We start from the raw sequence: 17771 nt of genomic DNA on the forward strand, positions 1-17771 counted from the left end.
CTTCAGTCAAGCTTGTGACAGAGCTCAGAGAGAGACAGCACAACCCTGAGAGCTTATTTTACTCTAGCACATGTTGAATTTCAGAAGACCTTCAGTGGTTTACAAATACACAGGCATCTCACAAGTGCCCTTGATATCAGAGTATAACACTGATGCAAAGTGTTTACGTAGGTTGGATGTAAATATTTACACGGTGAAGGCACATATAGAAACATCCCATCTATAACTCTCCCGCACCGCACATAAACTGCCTGAAGAGAAGGAAAAACAAGAGATGGATCATTTTCTGGCTGCACTTTTGCTTTTTAATTTGCTGTATTAGCAAGTCATGAATGCCCCACATTTCATTAAGTAGTGTAACACAGAGATAATCAAATTAAACCCTTTCTACTGCCCAGGAAGTTTCCTCCTCTGAATTACTTTACCAGAAATGACTTGCCCCGTCCAGTAATCATTTGTAGGAAGTCAAGTTTTTGCCTACCACACAAAACAATGAGCGAAGTAAATATGTCTTACAAAACGTTGACCTTTCCAAATAAGCTCCCGCATGACAGAGCGTCTGTTACTGCTCACACAGACATGCTGTAATCAAGGTAACAGGGAGCTGTGTCGGGCATTTCAGCCAGCATGGGGCTTTTAAGTATTCTTAGCATGATTTTTCTTTAAACACTGCTTGTTTCTTTGGTGACCTGTGCTCTCTGTGCCTTTTCTGCTCAGAAGGTTTTCACGTGCCCATCTTACTGGTAACTGAACAGCTTCAGAGGGAGGATGCTATTTTTTAGTGCAGTCTCTGCATGTGCAACTGATTGCACATGCACCCATGTGCATGACAAGGCAAAGTAAATAAATTAATTTGAAATCACCTTTCATTGGCACTTAAGACCCAAGCTTCTAGTTGGTGTTGAAAACAAGGGGGCTTGCAGAGAGCTTGGGAGTGGGACATTTGCTGTCCCAGCAGGAAAGCAGCTGCCTTTTGCATCACTTGCATCAGTGTTTTGCCATGAAGTTAAAGCAGGTAAATACAGGAGCTCAGCCTGCATGTAGCACCTGTTTGATTAACATACAGTGGAAAGAATAACAGAAGCATCAGATTTCTACCCTACAACAGCAGACAGTAGCTCTCCTGTGCCACAGACACTTTTCACATGCAGTCCAGCTATTATCGAGGGACCTGAGAACTTGAGTGGCTATCACACAGATTACCCTCGTTGTATCCTAAATCCTTTAACAGCTGGATTCCCAGGGAGTGTACGGAGATTTTCTAGCACAAATCTGTACAAACACACTAAGCCTTACTAAGTCATTATGCCATCTTTTCTACTAATTGAGATAACCCGGCAGCATCACTGTGGTTATTTGTAGTCCAGGCTCAGATATACAATTTGACTTAACTGTGAGAAAGAATCCCCTGTTGTCACACGTAATCATTTTTCATCCCATTAGTGGAACTGGGCAGAAGGGATATTAGAGATGCTGCCCTAACATGGTGTAAACCACTACTGATACAAAACCATACATTAGAGGAAAACTAGAGATGCTTATTTCAAGTTAGTATGGCCCTGTTTCAACTCACCTTCAACGTACTATGTCTTTTAGGCTAAAACTCTGAAACTAAAACACACCACTTTTGTTAACCAAAATAAGAATGCACACATACAGCTTTTTGCACCCACTTAACCACATTTCTTTGAAAATACATTTCTCCCTTCACAGCTGCAGTGTTTCATTACTCCTTACTACACACTGCACCTGCAAATGGGCATGTCAGGCCTTATGGGCATGAACTGAAGTTTTGTACAGAAAATCATCTAAACTATTGTTTAGTGAGAGGAAAATGCTATCAAAATATATCAAAAAGGATATTCAGGTACAATTGGCTTAGGGAAAAGGAGAAAAGAAGAGATTACTTACAAAAGCCAGCAAAGTATATGGGTGAGAAAAGCCAGAGCAAGCCTTTTCCCCCGTGTAATCCCTCACCTGTGCCCTATTACCTGATTCCTAACTGCACGCTTTGTCCTCATTCCAAGGTTACGAGGCCCGAGGGGAATAGGCAATATTGATTCACGGCATCTCTGAGTTTGAAGAGTTCAGCTGGAATTACACGTGCTTTGAAGGGTGTTATCTCCTTAGAAGAGCAGGTGCATGCACCATCTCGGTTTTAATTTATTTTATTTTCAGCTTTTCTTGACCATGTCTCTTTATGCGGAAGAGAAAGTTTATTACTTGTTATCTCGCCCAGCTCGATAAGCTTCTCACACAGAATTGGAGAAAGGCTCGACCTCAGAGCACATTCAGGGTTTCAATCACCACCTTAAAGGGAAGGCAAATCTAAAAGGCCTTCAACACCTCCCTGAACAATGCAATTATAAGCCACACTACATCACCGAAGCCTGATGTCGTGTTGCTTGTACACAGAATATTTTCTGAAAGGGGGAATGATAAATTACAGATACCCCAGGCATGCTAAACTTATCTTTATTGTACACACTTAGCTTTAAATTACCTAATTAAGGCCAGGTATCCCTCCCCAAATCTGATGCCTATATGATAGATGTGCAGTGGGGTTCAAGCCAGGTAGTTCATGTAAATACACAGTGTCAGCCAGGAAATAGGGGTTATAACTCCACGAGACAGCCACCCTACCTGCTGCACAGCCTCCAGATTCCCCACCCTCCCCCTCCTCTCCTCTAACAAACCAATTCTTTTGCCAAGCCTTTCTTCATCCCTCTTACTGTGACATGCACTCACAATTAAAAACAAAATGCTTAACCTGCTGTAGCAATGCTGTTCAAGTGAAAACCTCCAAATCTGGCTGTCCAGAGAAAAGTAGTTCCTGGTTTGCTGAGACTTTCTTCTCCTCCAGCCTTACAGGATTATTCCCATCTGACTTGGGGCATTCATTCATTTTGCTGCCTACCTCCCACCCTGTGGCTGACTGCCTCATTTTCAGTGTGTGCATCGTGCCACTTTCTCCAGCATCGTCCTCCCCTCTGCCCCTTTTTGATTGCCAGCCTCATTTTAGTCCTGATATCTAAGGGAGCAATGAACCATGAGCAGCCCAAAGAAATGGGAGTATGGACATCCACACAGCTGCAGAGATCCTCACCACCACCACCTGCCCAAATGGGTGGTGTTAGGGCAGAGGAGGGAGCACAACACATTGGCACTGTCTGCTCAGGGATTGTGAGACTATAGAGCCCCAATGAGAGAATCTCCCCCATTTAAGAGCCAAGAACAACTGCCCTCCCTTCTCTGCCTCCACAGAAACACACAAACCATACCAAAAAAACAAATTCATGAAAGAGGTTTTAAAAGTTGAGCTGGGCTTTGCATTGGTTGAAGAGCAATGAAGATAGAGGAGGATTTAAGGGATGTGCTAACAGAAACTCTTGTACAAAACTCGATGATCTTGAGGTCTCTTCCAACCTAGAAATTCTGTGATTCTGTGTGAAAATGGATGGGCCATTACCTCCCTTACTAGTTAGAGCAGCTCAGAAAGCAAAGGGCATGCACCAACAGCTGAGAAGGAGTCACAAAACCTGACCTAAAGCATGATTAATGTACAGTCCTGCAGCTCACAACTGAAGAGAACAACCCTGGCACAGCTTCGGTAGGCTGATCTTTTCCACGATGCTTTTAATGCCCAGAAAAGAACACGTCATGGCCTACTTGTTAAGAAGGGACTGCAGCTCCACAAATGATGCTGGTACCCCTGTGATACCACCCCTCACACAGTTTAACTGAGTGCCATGATTTTTCTCATATTTAAGAAATAATAAACGAAGTATCATGATCTTTTTGGTAAAGGCAACAAAATGCAGTGACTTTCACTCTTAAAAAGTCACAAGATGTCACCTAAGAAACACAGACTCTGCGAAAAGGATGGCCAGGTACAATATATTTATTTTCCTTCATTGCCCATACATGCATATCAAACACAGGAGTTCAGAGTCTTCGCATACAGCCATGCATGCATAACCTCCAGCTTAGCTTCTCTGGTGGGAACCTGCTTTTGTTCATGATTTTATGAAGGCACTCTGGTCTTTCCTAAGGTCAAACACACTGTACTAAGTGATTAATTTGAAACAAAGGATGCTCCTTTTCAAAACACAGAATCACCACACAGCTTAGGTCAACAAAATGTTGGAGTCTTTGCTTATCACACAACTATTTTGTGTGTATGTTTTTTTTCTCTCTCTCTTTTTTTTTAATGGTAACTCTAGAGGTCAAGATAACAGTGCAATGTATGGAGAGAATTATTACAGCCTCCCAGTAGATGTTTCTGCCTGAGGTGAGCTAGCTGACATATCCTTAGATTAAACTTTCATCAGCAAATCGCTGTATTTCATCAATCTTTCATTATGGCATTGCTTAGAAAATCATCCGGTCAGGTGTCATTAGAAAACCTTTTCATCTTGCAAAGCCAGATCTACCCAAAAAAACTACTACAAGGAAAATGCAGTTAAAAATGAGGGCTAGTGGGTCATTATGCATTTCAAGAAGGTCAAAAGAGAAGAAAACATACATTTCTACAGTATTTAAACACTGTCTTTCAGAACAAACCCAGCTGATTTTATTATATGGACTCTTGGAACATGAAATGTAGCTAATGATCAACTTCCATGTGCAACAACTTCTGGGCAAGTTTCATGCCAGAAAGTGGGATTTTGTCACCATATCACACAGTTAATCCACTACAAACAGCAAGGCGTTCCCCTTTCTTTTCCCTAATGATGACAAACTCATCGTCAGGGAAAGCTGCGGTTGCAGTTATTGCATGACTCTGGTGTTTCTTACCTCAGGACCACAGCTAATTTTACCACAATGAACCCAAGGTCTGCATGCAAATGCGTACATGAAAAGAGACACAATGCAATTTCCTTTCCAACTCAGCAGTGAGGTTTTCTCCTACTCCCAAACAGCAAACCAAATGCTGAGATGATAGGCTCTCTTTTGGCCTTCCATCACAGCTCAGGTTCTTGTCACCTGAAGCGTTTTTCTTGTGTGCTGGCGCTTGTTGAGCAAATGTTACATCATTTATGCTACCCTCCGGAGTGCATTTCCTACACTGACCCTCTCTATATGCAGAACACGTTGTACGTCTGACTGCTCAGTCACAAGTTTGTAACTTTCTGCTTGTCTTTTGGATCTTCTATCTGTTAACTAACATCACGTGCAGTCTGAGTTTACTTACAAATAATGTACACTCTGTTTTTCCAACTATCTTTTTTTTTTTTTTTTTAATGGGTTAATAAAACGTTAAATAAATTGCATTTCAAAAAGCATGGGCTCCAGTCCCAAAAGCCATACTGGACACACAATATACATTGAAGAATCCATCAAAATTCTTGAAGGAGTAAGAATCTGAAATCAAACTTACTCTGGTGAAAAAAAAAAACACAACGCAAACACAACAAATGCCAGTAAAAATAGTATGTTCTGTCTCAAACATGACCACAAAAGGCAGCAACGCTTTAGCATGACTCAATCCTTACTACCCAGGATGGGTTCTGCCTGAAGATTCTGGAATTGCTCTATGTGAGTGGAAATATTCTGTATAGGTAAGAAAGCTCAGTGGGACAAGGAAACAGCTCGCTATCCTGCTCTAAATAAGTTACCTTCACAATCCTGTTTCCATAGCAGATAGAGCATGGAAAAGGATGCTCCCAAAAGATCAATCAGGAATGAGAGCTAATGCAAGACAGGCTCCTGTTCAGGAAAGCCTTTACACACACATTGAGGGTTGCTCCCTAGGGCAGCTTGAGCTCACCGTCAGTCACGTGTCAGTGAAAAAACTCACTTTTCTGCAACACGCTTTGGAATTTTCTTGCATCAGAAGCTTTAAGCAATAGTCATGGAGTAAAACTATTACTTTTCCCTCAGTCAAATCAAACATGCCAAGAAAGCGGAAACAAATGCACACACTCATGGAAAAATAAGGAGCACAGTTATTTTGCAGCAGCAGGAAGAATTGCTTTCACACAGCCAGGAGAACTACATTATGGGCCATATTTGAAAACATGGTTTGATATGAAATGGTATTAAATACACAAACAAAACAAAACAAAGTTGCATGTCCCGTTTGATGTGCCTAGCTGAATTCATTTGAAATGTTTCCTCAACACAGGTTTAGCAAAACAGGATACAAGCGATATGCTACGAAAAGCAGAGATTAAAAAAAAAACGTACCACGAGTAAGAAAAAAAAATTACCTATTCTCTCATCATCCCAGGTCACAATTACCCAACCAAATGGATGGTTTTGATACCTAACTCACTCCAGATATACCCACACTCCTGTATGTGTATGTGGCAAGACATAGGAAGCACCAGGTCAGTAGGAACAAGGAGAGTGCAGACTCACCGGCCGTTGTCACGCCCCACGCCCCACACTCTGATGCTCACGATGGGCTGCGAGTGAAGAACTGTGCGATCCATGGGGTCGATCAGGTTCAGCATGTCGTTCTCCAGGATCAGGTACATGTCCTTGCCCTGCAACTCCAGAAAAGGTACAGTTACAGAGTACATCCCCCTCTCAAAACTGGGATCAAGGCGTTATGCCTTCATCTTCTTGGGACAAACCGAAACTCAAAGTTTGTTCCACTGAAACTCAAAGTTTCAATTTGTCCCAAGAACAATATAGAACAAGCTTGTTCACTTCTACTGTGAAAAAGATAAAAGATAGCATTTTGTTACTCCTATATTTTTGAATTATCCCAATTACAAAAACCTTTGATATCTTTTAAACGCAACTGTTTGACTCATTCAACTGCAATTTGTTGAGTAACTCAATAGCTTATTTTGCTTATCCTATCTCTAGTAAATTCTTCTAAATATAGCAGAAGAACTGTGTTAATAGTAAAGGCTTGCATCAACCTCTCTATACTCTTAGGGAAGAGTTCCCTCCTTCAAACAATACGTGCTTTGTTTCCATAAACTTTAGCCAGTGGGTCATGGGAACAGACAGCAATTTGTATGTGCCAGAGGATTTATACGATACTCATTGAAGAAAGATTAATTAAAGGGAAAAAAATAGCATTAAGGCATGAATGCAAATTCTGCCAGTGACTGCAGAATCCTGGAGCCAGGATTTCTCCCTAATTTTTCTGGCATGTAAGAACAGGGAGAATTCTTTTTCCCTTTAGAGGAAATAAATTTATGGGCAATTTTCCTTTGGATGCTAATTCAGAAGTGTTAATCTTCCTCCTTTTGCTAGCATCTGCAGAAAGGCTGTTGCTTCTTCTGCCACATTTAATAGCTCTCTTCTCAGAGGCTGCAGACTGTGGGATCCCATGGAAATGATCCCGGACTTATTGCCAGAGACATACGACAAGCTCCTGCTGATAAGAAGGTGGGAACTATCAGCTAAATATAGAGTAATTTGTTTCCCCTCTATTGTGCCAGAGTCTATAAATGAACAGAAAGAATGGAAAGGGTCTGACTTCCCACTGACAAGTATTTCAGAAACGACCTTTTTCTTCACCTCAATGACACAGAAACCCTCTCCCTGCCTGGTTACAGTGGCTCAAGTTTTAATGATGTCTAATTTTGTGTTTGTATGTGACATATACTGATGTCACCCTGCCCCCAGGGTTTCAAGGCCAGGCAGCGAGGGGCAGGCACTGCCCACTGATGGGGGAAGGTGGTGAACCACAGGGACCCCAGCCTAAACCTTCTGCCCTATGTGGGTCCAACCACCTCTCCCCCCCAAAAATCCCCTAATGAGCATCCAAACTGTGACACAGAGCTGGCAACGTGAGCTCTGAGAGGGGCATGGGAGAGGAGAGGGAGGCAGGCTGCTATACCTGGTGTCTGCACAAAAACATCATTTAGCCCCATAACCATGCATGTAAATGGGGCAAAACCATGGGAAATAAAGGACAGAAGCCAGGATAGCATAGGTAGACCGGGAGGATGGAGGAAACAAAACTGAGAACATATTCACCATAAAGAAAAAAGGGTGAGAAATGTGCTTGGAGGTCTGAAGCAGTAAGTAGTTTGTGTAAAAAATGTTACCAAGTGCCACAAGATTGCTTTTCTGACCCATTTTCTACGTATGTATTTATTCCAGAAGAAAATTATTACACGAAGGTAAAATCTGTTCATCATGCAAAATACGCTGGGATTAAGGTAATAAAACTAAATCCAAATTAGCTGGAGAAGATTGGAAAAATGGACAGATAAAGAACATAAGTCACAGGAAATTATCCTTGCAATGCTCGAGGGACGGCTTGGCTGCAGCCAGAAGCGATATATTTTGCTACGTTTTGTTGCTTTATTATACAAAAGCTATTTTAAAGATGGAAATACCACAATGGGCATGGAGAAAGGATTTAGACACACGCGGAACCTGATTGTCTCGGATGGCTGAAGAGCTGCAGGGACCTGATGCTCCAAGGAGGAGGGCTCTCGCAGGAAGGACCACGAAGGGAAAGGGAATAAAGGAAAGTCTCAGACCCAAAGGCATTTCAGGGAGGTGTTAGGTATGGTGGTATAGAGGCCAATGGCATCAGTACATCTTCACTGAAGTGATTTTGGAAGGTAAAGGGATATAATGCACGGCAAAGTAGTGATACAAACAGGTGAGTTGCTTTTATTTTTTCCCTTAGATTCTAGAGAACTGTGAAAGTTAGAAATTTACAGGGAATTTGTCTTGGGAGGAGGTGTGAAAGCCTGTACCAAAGCCAGTGACAAAGCTTCTGTAGGGTCAGAATTTTATTCAGGGTGGTTTGTTTTTCTGTTTCTTTATTTTTTATTCATGAAAATTTGGGGATAGTCCTAGTCCCAATTTCACTTTCATTACATTCTAGCTAAAATAAATCTCGAGGCAATCTTAAAACCCCTATCTGCAGCCATCAGTTCCAGCTTCGTAATAGATTTCTGCTGTACGAGCTCTGTTATGACAATGACAACCACAGTTTTCAGATTCCTCTCTAAACCATGCCTCTTCCAATCACTCTCAAAACACTACATTGCCAGCAGAAAAACGTGGTTGTAATGATTTCTTTTTAAATCAAGAAGACAATTTACTTCAGGAGCCACCTACTCAAGCACAGCATCTCTATTGTTTTGTCGTGCTCATTTTTATTTTATTTTTTATGAATATCACGATGAATTAAAAATTCTTTTCCAGGGGACCAAAACTTGTCACCAGTTTGGCTTGAAAACTGGCAAGAGTTTTGAACAAAGAACAATGGGATTGACAGAGGGGAATAAGGACAAATCTGAACATTAAATTTTAAACAATATAAAACATATGATTTCAAAGGAAGCATTTCAAGCTCATCAAAGTTCTGTTTTCTTAAAAATAGATGGGATTACACACATTTGAAGAGAATGGTGTTTTTTTTTTCACCCCTGCCAGGAACAACAGTAAGTCCAAAGTCTACAACTGAGTCATCTCTATCTGCTTGTCTAGGTATGCTAACTGAATAAAACCATTTCCAGAAGTAAGGAAAAGGCAGACCGGTTATCTTGCTTATTTGTATGCATAATACACACTTCTTACATTAAAAAAAACACCTTCTGAAATTACTTTCTATAGATGGAGCACTTCAAATGTGTGCCCCCAGAAACATTATTTTCATTTTTAAACAGGTTCTTCCTCCCAGCTGCTCCTCTGAAGGGTCTCTGCGTTGCTGTGGTTGAGCCACGACTGAGAAAATAAGCCACAGACTGTAGAGAATGAAGGATTTTTCCCCAATTTATTTCTTTATTTAACCTAAACAGGCAATTCTCTTCTTTTGGTAGTGCTGTTTCGCTACGATAAATACCAATGAAGCTAACAACATTCACTCTTGCAGCACTTTTTCATTCAGATCTTGTGCAGTAAATCCACATTAGTGTAACTCCCCTGAAAACAGGCCAGGAAAGTGGTTGAAGATGAGATGTAACTGAAGTTTAAGGATGTTGTTTCATGAACAATCAAACAATGAAGACTGATTTCCTGTGGGTTTGTCTCGTGTCCTCTGTACATCCCACCACTATAACACCAGTTTTTCCTGTCTTATTTCATCTACTGATTCCTCCACACCTTCGGCTCTTTCATTGTCCCCAGCACACCTGCTCTCCACACCACACCACCTCTGCCTGCCTTCATGTCTGCACCTTAGCTCCCACCGTGTTACTCTGTATTTGCTGCCACTCCAGAAATACAGCACGGACCTTGCAGCATTCAGGCTGATGAGGGTGCACTGCCCTCTGCACTCTGATTTTCCTTCAGTTTGTGGGAATCTGACACCCTTCACAACTGAACAACACTGGTCAATGCATTCAAGAACTATTGGAGAGGAACCAACAGACAGACTGATGAAATTCATTTCTTTCTGAAAGACTGATAAAATAATCATCTTAAAATACGCCATCTGTCCATCACTCTCAACCTTCTCACCCATGTTAGAAGCACAGGTCACGCCAGCCAGGGTTTCCTTAAAGCCCTGTTGTCCCTGGGAAACATGTGAAGATGCTGTTCCAAAGCATCACATTAAAACCTCTGGCCAAGAGAAGGATTTCAACAGTTTTGCTTGCGTGTCCCCAACTCTGATATTGCACAGGTGTGTACTAGTAAAGACGTAAATGTTAAGGTGAGGTCTTTGGGGCCCCTGCAGTTTGGAACAAAACTATGTCAGCACTGTCCTTGAACCCTTTCATATTTTCTAGCAGGATCAGCTGGGATAGAGATATCCCAAACATAGAACATGGATATATTTGCCTTAGAGCTCTTCTTTCGAGCTGTTTTAAAACACGAGAGGGATGTTCCAAGAGGAGGACAAGTTTATCTGTTCTTACCTCTCCCCAGATGCCAACGGTGTCTCTGATGTCGTTTTTACAGTAAGAGAGTTGTCTGATGCAATTGTTCACAGCAACACTGCTTTTTCCAGGAGCAAGATCTTCTTCGGCCATTTCTACCCAGCCCAGAGAGCGCACAGCAAAGCACTAGAAAAGAAACCAGAAAATATCTGAACATGGATCATAGTGCACAACACAGTGACTGCCGCGACACAAACACAGACACACACAGAGTGAAAAAGGAAAAAGCCCAGATACAATAGAAGGAAATTTTAGCAAGTATCTTGAGCTCTACTTGACAAGAAAGAAAATACTATTGGATTAAGTCTGTTGTGAAATTCATGCTCATAGTATATCTCACTGCCTGGCTTCTATCTGGATTTTTTTTTGTGGATTACAGCAATCATTTTTTACAGTAAGTTTAAGGTAGCCAGCAATAACAAAGTTAAAGGACTGACAAAATGATAAGCTAGCGTAAGAGGAAGGCAGGATTTTCCTAGAAGAAATTAAAAATGACCTTTAAAACAAAACAAGTTAATTATACAGTTTTTTAAGCAGAAGGATGTTTAGCCAACCAGAGCACGGAGTTGGCAGAACAATCTATGGTGGCAATGCTTTACACATATGGTGCTTTCTGCAAACAAAACAAAATGAGAGAAATTGAAGGGAAGTATTTTTACCCTACATTTACCAGGGCAGAGATTAAAAAAACAAACACCAACTTTTGAAAAAGAAATACCAAACCACACCATATTTGCTCTCAAGGTTTTACAGCAGGTGAAATACAGACTGCACAATAAAGCAATGGGAGCTTGTCTGTGAGACTAAGATTTAACCAGAGAACATCACGAGCATCTCGTTCTTGTGTCGCACCACACTGCCAGCAAAGGATGCACAACAGACACACCAAACTTTTACGATGGTCCCAAAAGGTTCAACAATAATAGTTCCTGAGCCACCCCGCATACAATTCCTGCTCCCTTCTAGGCATATAATATGGCAATGGGCATCAAACAGTGCTAAATCAAATCCCATCCCATCTCTGCACTCCAGTTTTGCTAGAATAACATGAAGAAACTGTTTATTTAAGTCAGGAGTGCCTCAGGACTGACCCTGCGCTCATTCCCTGCACTCAAATCCTCGTTGCCAGCCTCACTGCCACCTGTGGAGGTGCAGGATTTGGCAGGCACAAGTTACAGAAGCAAAGGTGGGACAAGGAAGAATTATTCACTGAAAACCTGCCACTGTCCATCATCGTTGTTCTTTCAGCCTCGGCCTCCTCTTTCCAAAGCGGGTCAAGGATCGGTGTTAATCAGCACTGAGCCTTCTCATCGAAGGCAGAAGACAACAAACACCCTGTGCAAAAGCCTCCCGTGCCTCCACGTTTTTCTTGGCTTTTATTATTTTTGCCTCAAAAAGAAGGAAACCAATACGCAAATTCTCCTACACCGCCTGCTGCCTGGCCCGGCTCTGCAGGAAGCCACAGAGGTGCTGCCTTCCAGCTGCACAGAGAGGCGAGGAAGAAGGTGAAAGAGGAAACAGTGGAGGAGTCACCACTGAGGGGGTCCTCTTCACTTCAGGGCTATACAAGCTATCAGCCCCCCCCCCCTTTTTTTTAAGCCATTATTAAGCTCATCTAATCTTAAAATTGCAGGATTAGTTTTGGCACATCAGATGCTCATGAATCTTGCTGAAAGTGCTGTGATGCCCATGCAGGTATTAAATATTTATCTTTGCAAGCTTTTTAAATACAGATTTTTTTTTTTTTACTGGGCCAGAAGGCTTTTTTGTTCTGTTTTGGCTTGGGTTTTAATACAAATATTTCAATATTGCACTGGGTATAGGATACTAGCAGTGAGAATAATTTCCTAAATTGGCTGAGGAGAAATGAAAAGCTAAATGTATGTAACAAGCATATTGCTTCCTCATTATTCTTCATATCTCATCAACATCTGCAATTTGTTAGCTGATTTCCAAACACTGAGAGAAATCCAGTCCTTGCACTGAACAGAGTATATACCTTAAGGCCAACAACTGGTGAAAAGCAATCAGCTCAAGTTGACAGCAGGCACAGCTCTGATTAGTAACGAAGGTGTGCATGGTGAACTGGTGTTTTTGCTTTTTTTCCTTCTCTTACACATCATTATTCTGTGTTTTAAATTCACCAGTGGTGGCACCTGCTGCATTTCTTTCCCTTTGTAGCCCACTATCATGACAGCGCAGCGAGCTGAAGAGGATGCTCTGCTGTCCATCCCACACGTTCCCCTTCACAGGGGGAGCCTGGCATCCTTCCTCACCTCCAGCCCCTCAGTGCTTCCACGACAGGTAGACGAAAGAAAACCAGGCAGCTTCTGGCACCTGGCAATTTTTTTTTGTGTGGCTTAACTGAATACCTGTGCTGGTCTGACTTGGAGGTAGGGACAGACTTTTGAGCAGATTTCTGCTCTAATTAATATGATTAACATGAGATAGATACTATGGTTTATTTTTCATGAGTATAATAGACAACAGAAGTACATATACATGCACTTGTACAAGGGGGAGGGCAGTAGAAGTGTGTTCGTGCATGCTGCATGCCCCTCTTGTGCATTGCCAGTAATTGTAGAAAACTTACAGAAGATCCACTTCATGTTTTCTCATTGGTGTTTTTTTGTTTTCTTAATTATCTCGCTGAGAAGTACTTTTTAAAACAAAAGAAACAAAGCACAGCATAAGCAACCCACCCAGTCTCTCCAGTTAGGTACGACCTAGTTGTTACATCAGGGTTAGCTGAGCTGGCCACGGCAGCAGAAGTGCTTCACTAGCTGGCAGAGCATCACGGCATCACGGTTCCCAGCTCCATCCAACCACACTCACAAGCTAAGAAAGTGCTTCCTTGAGCTGAGCGAGCTCTGCTCATGCAGCCTCCTCTCTCCTGGAACTAACACGTGGAGTCAAAACCAGCCACACTGGAAACCAGAGTGCAGCCCTCCTTGACTAAGAGCTTAGGAGCTTGTTAAAACAGACACCCCTGGTAATGCCAGCTGGTTAAGTCCCTCTGCTCAAGGCTCACAGCTAATTATTGGCAAACCATCATTTCAAGGTAATCCAGATGCCAACTTTAAGCCTACAGAAGTCTACCTCATTATAATTTCCCCCCCTCCCTTAGGGCGTAAACAAACTGTCGTTTGTTTGTTGTACCTTTATGTCATGTTAGACGTTTTCACCACTAACGTACAAAACAAAATCTTAGCTTTTTGTGCCTGGTTAGGACTCTCTGCATTATCTCAATATCAAGTCCCTAAAAAGGATGGTTTAGAAAAATGTATCTGAATAAATGAAGCATGATTTTCCTGCTTGCTTGAATCTAATGTCCCCAGACTCTTTCCAAGTTTTCCAAGTGCTGGCAAAGACAGCTAGGTCTGAAGCAAACCAAAGAACACATACATAGGAAGAACGACAGGTTTAAGAAGGGTGTACTGCATTGGAAGCATTTGGACATTACTGTTTGGGATGGGGAGAGATTAAAGATACGGAATGAAAAGGCAGGTATCCCCGTTCAGTTTTCCAGTTGCAGAGAGCATTTGTTTGCCTAGCTGCAAATCCAATTACTGTTTAAGAGTTAATGGTCTGCAGTCAAAGAACCCAACTCATAAATGCTGCAATCCAAACCCTGTAAAAGGCTGTAAATCTCTCTCACAGTGCAATTCAGACTTAAAGTATCACATAAAGCTGAGTAGTTTTAGAGGTTTGAATGAATTTGGCGAATCATGGTTTGCTCTCCTGCTCTTTAGTGTCACAAATGCCTTCCCAACAGGGAATGGTCCCGCTCTGCGAGAACTTTTCCAAGAGAATCATCAGCAGGAGCTTTTCCAGCAATGTAGGACTCCAATATCTCTGCATGAAAGCAAGTACCACGTTCTAGCTGTTGCCTCATGTAGTGCTACACAGGTAGCGTTAGAAAAAAAAAATAATTAAAAACCCAAAGCAAATGCAATCCCCTGCTAGGCAGAGGGCAATTACACAAGACTGAAATCAGAGCAGTACTGGAAACTGGGTGGATCGTAAGGAGACGGGTAGACAAGACCCCATGACAAGGAAAAATTGCTTTAGGACATCAGCTTGAGTACAATGAACTAAGGAACATGCTAAAAACACAGACTGACTGCTTTTAGGTCACACAGCTGCTGGTACCTACTACAAACGATCACATTTGGGTATGTGTTCCTTGGTGATTTATACATATGCTACTGATTTCTTCTCTACTTCTACAGGACTTTAATTTGAGCTTTTTTTCTTCATTTCCCTTTATGTTTTTCCTTTTTAAAGGCTGTATCTGTCGGCAGATATACGTAAATCACTACAGTGTTCAATAGGGCCTTTTATCACAGGCCACTGAGCAGACTTGTGCCTGAGATGCAGCATATAGGTCACATTATTAATCGCTCCTTATGCAGCCAGCACAATCTTGAAAATTCCAATTACTTTGTCTTTAATGGCTTCAAAATAAAACAACCCATCTCCTTGCTTTATGTTTTGGAAGTACCATAAAATACAGCTGCTGCATCCGAGGAAAGAAATACGTCCCAATATGTTTGCCTGCATCCATCAATTTGCATCGATTTCAGATGAAAATATTGGAGATGATCAAAGCCAAACCGAGTAACAAAAGAATAAAGAGATGCTGCTATGCAATTAACCAACAAACACTTCCATTTAATTGCTGCGAACAGACATCATTGCATCCATTTTCTCATAGAAACGCTCAGTTGTCACATAAAACTTCTTAATTAACAAAATTCGAAATGCAGAAACAAACTCATACTAATAAGATTTTTCACCATTTCCAGCTTTCTGTTGCAGTTCATGTTGTATTATCTGAACTGCTGAGAATGTGTAGATCATACACAAATTTGCACACAGATGCTCAAGTCACAACAGGATTCAGAAATCCACTAGTAATTGCTATTGCAAGGAGGGGGTTATAAATTCAGCTCTTGCGGAGTAGAATGTGAGGGCTTTACAAATACTGTAAATTAACTTTTTAAATAAATTATATCTCTAGGGCAGGTCAATATTGAACTCTCTGCTTTGTCAGTCCCTCGCTCATTCTCCAAGACACTACAGCCTCATTTTTTCCAGACACTCAGACTCCGGTGCGTGGGATGACAGAAGTGGCTCTCTTCTTTTCAGTTTAATACTTGTCTCAGTGGTGCCTACTGGCTCACAGCCAGAGGTCAAATCCACTCTATCAAGACAAGAAAGCCTTGCAGGACCATTGTGCTGGTTCAAGATTTTTATGAATCCCATTTTTTTTATTCATTACTACATTTCTGATCAAGTAAAAAGCCTACTCAGTTGAGCAAAATGGAATGGATGCTATTATTCTCAACTGATACCCATTTGGTAAATACAGTTCTGAAGAAGAAATTAAAATTGCCTTTTCTCTGGTCTTCTCAGTAAAGAATAGGCTTTGATTTCAGATGCTTTGCAGGTACCTTAACTTCATACCCTAAAAGGCTGGGGTTATGGACTTTGCTTTGAGCTACAAATGGTGTTTTGGTTTTCATTTTAATATAGTGAAATAAAAAATATGCTTCCTCTGTGCAGAAAAGGCAGTCACTTTGTTCACCAGAAACTAACAAAGGATGATTGTTACAATAATGCTCAAGTGAGGGTCTATCTTGCAGAATAACTGACCTGTAGGATAACTGAACCAGGTTTTGTTATTCTGCTATGCACAAAAAAGACACTAGGAAACACATATTTGCATTGTCAGTGAAGACAAGCCCTGCAGGAGTTCACAGGTTATGGAAGAATGTATGTTCATTTTTAAAAAACTGATGCTCTGCAGTTGTTATCCTTAACCTTAAGTGAAATATAGCCATTTTTCTGATGAGGGCTCTTGTGCAAGCTGATGGATGTAAGAGGTTCTAACGGAGCCAGAAGTACTTCATTCAGTACTGTTGTATGCAATTTCAAAGGTAGTATGTATGACATCCAACTAAAAAAATAAAAATAAAAAAAATAAGTCTTTAGGTGAACTCTCAACCTTAATGAAACAATGGCAAAAAAACCTGCCTTCAGTACAGTCAGGATTTCAGGTCTCTTTAGAAGCAACGTTGTTAAGAGTAATTTGTTTTGTGCAGTGATTATATTTAGGACAGGATATAAAAGTCAGTGAAGTTCAATCACTGCTGATTGATTTCACTCTTTTATTTGAAAGTGACCGAAATGAACGTGAATCCCAAGTCCAGAAATCTTGATTCCCAAACCCTGGTGGGCTTCCCATGTCTGAGGACACATTCACTGTCCCACTGCCTCCCTGCAGCACTGCAGAGCTATCATCTTAAAGCATATGGAATATTGCATACCTGAAAACGTAGCAACATGGCGCCACAATGTATTGCATATCTCATGCTTTTACAACTCCTAAGTGGTAAATATTGCCTCCTACTCCCTTTTCTCTTTGCTGAAATGCAAGAAATGTTGGCACCCAAGACCTCCGCTCCTTTAAAGTACCATCTAGAGCTAGAACTAATACCAAAATAAAAATGCACACAAGTTAGAACTATCTAAATATTGCTGTCATTCAACACAATGTTGCATTTAAATTGATTTTTAAATTAACTTCCTCCATACATCTAGCTTTCAGCAAGCCCACTATAGACAAATAACCCACCAAAGTTTTACCATGCTGTTTTCAAACTGTGTATAAATAATATATATTGTGTATATACATAACATACATAAATATGTAATGCATATGGATATATAGTATCTCAATATGCACTCTGTGTTTTTTCATTAAAAATCTGTGCAACATAGTGATAAAGTTTGTGACACTGCAGACAAGCACGGGCTGCTTTCCCTGAGCCGCCCTCAACTGGCAAGCTAATATAAATAATTGAAGAGAAGCACAAAAATATCATCTGGTCAGTTCATTTTGTAGCAGCAACATGATGAACAGATATTCCAGAGGCAGTTCATGATCAACAGTCTCTT

General features: G+C 41.2%; 1 protein-coding gene across 18 annotated transcripts in view; it reads right to left on the reverse strand.

Moving 5' to 3' along the window:
• APBB2 (amyloid beta precursor protein binding family B member 2) overlaps positions 1 to 17771 on the reverse strand; it is a 159618-nt gene that overhangs the window by 32025 nt on the left and 109822 nt on the right. For all 18 annotated transcript variants that reach the window (XM_084516510.1, XM_084516503.1, XM_084516506.1 and 15 more), the window contains 2 exons: positions 10788 to 10934; positions 6364 to 6491 (listed from right to left, as the gene is read on the reverse strand). In XM_084516510.1, the coding sequence (XP_084372636.1) occupies positions 6364 to 6491; positions 10788 to 10934 (275 nt within the window). The remainder of the gene's footprint in view (positions 1 to 6363; positions 6492 to 10787; positions 10935 to 17771) is intronic.

Source organism: Aythya ferina, assembly GCF_964211825.1.
Source record: "Aythya ferina genome assembly, chromosome: 4".
Lineage (NCBI taxonomy): Eukaryota > Metazoa > Chordata > Aves > Anseriformes > Anatidae > Aythya > Aythya ferina.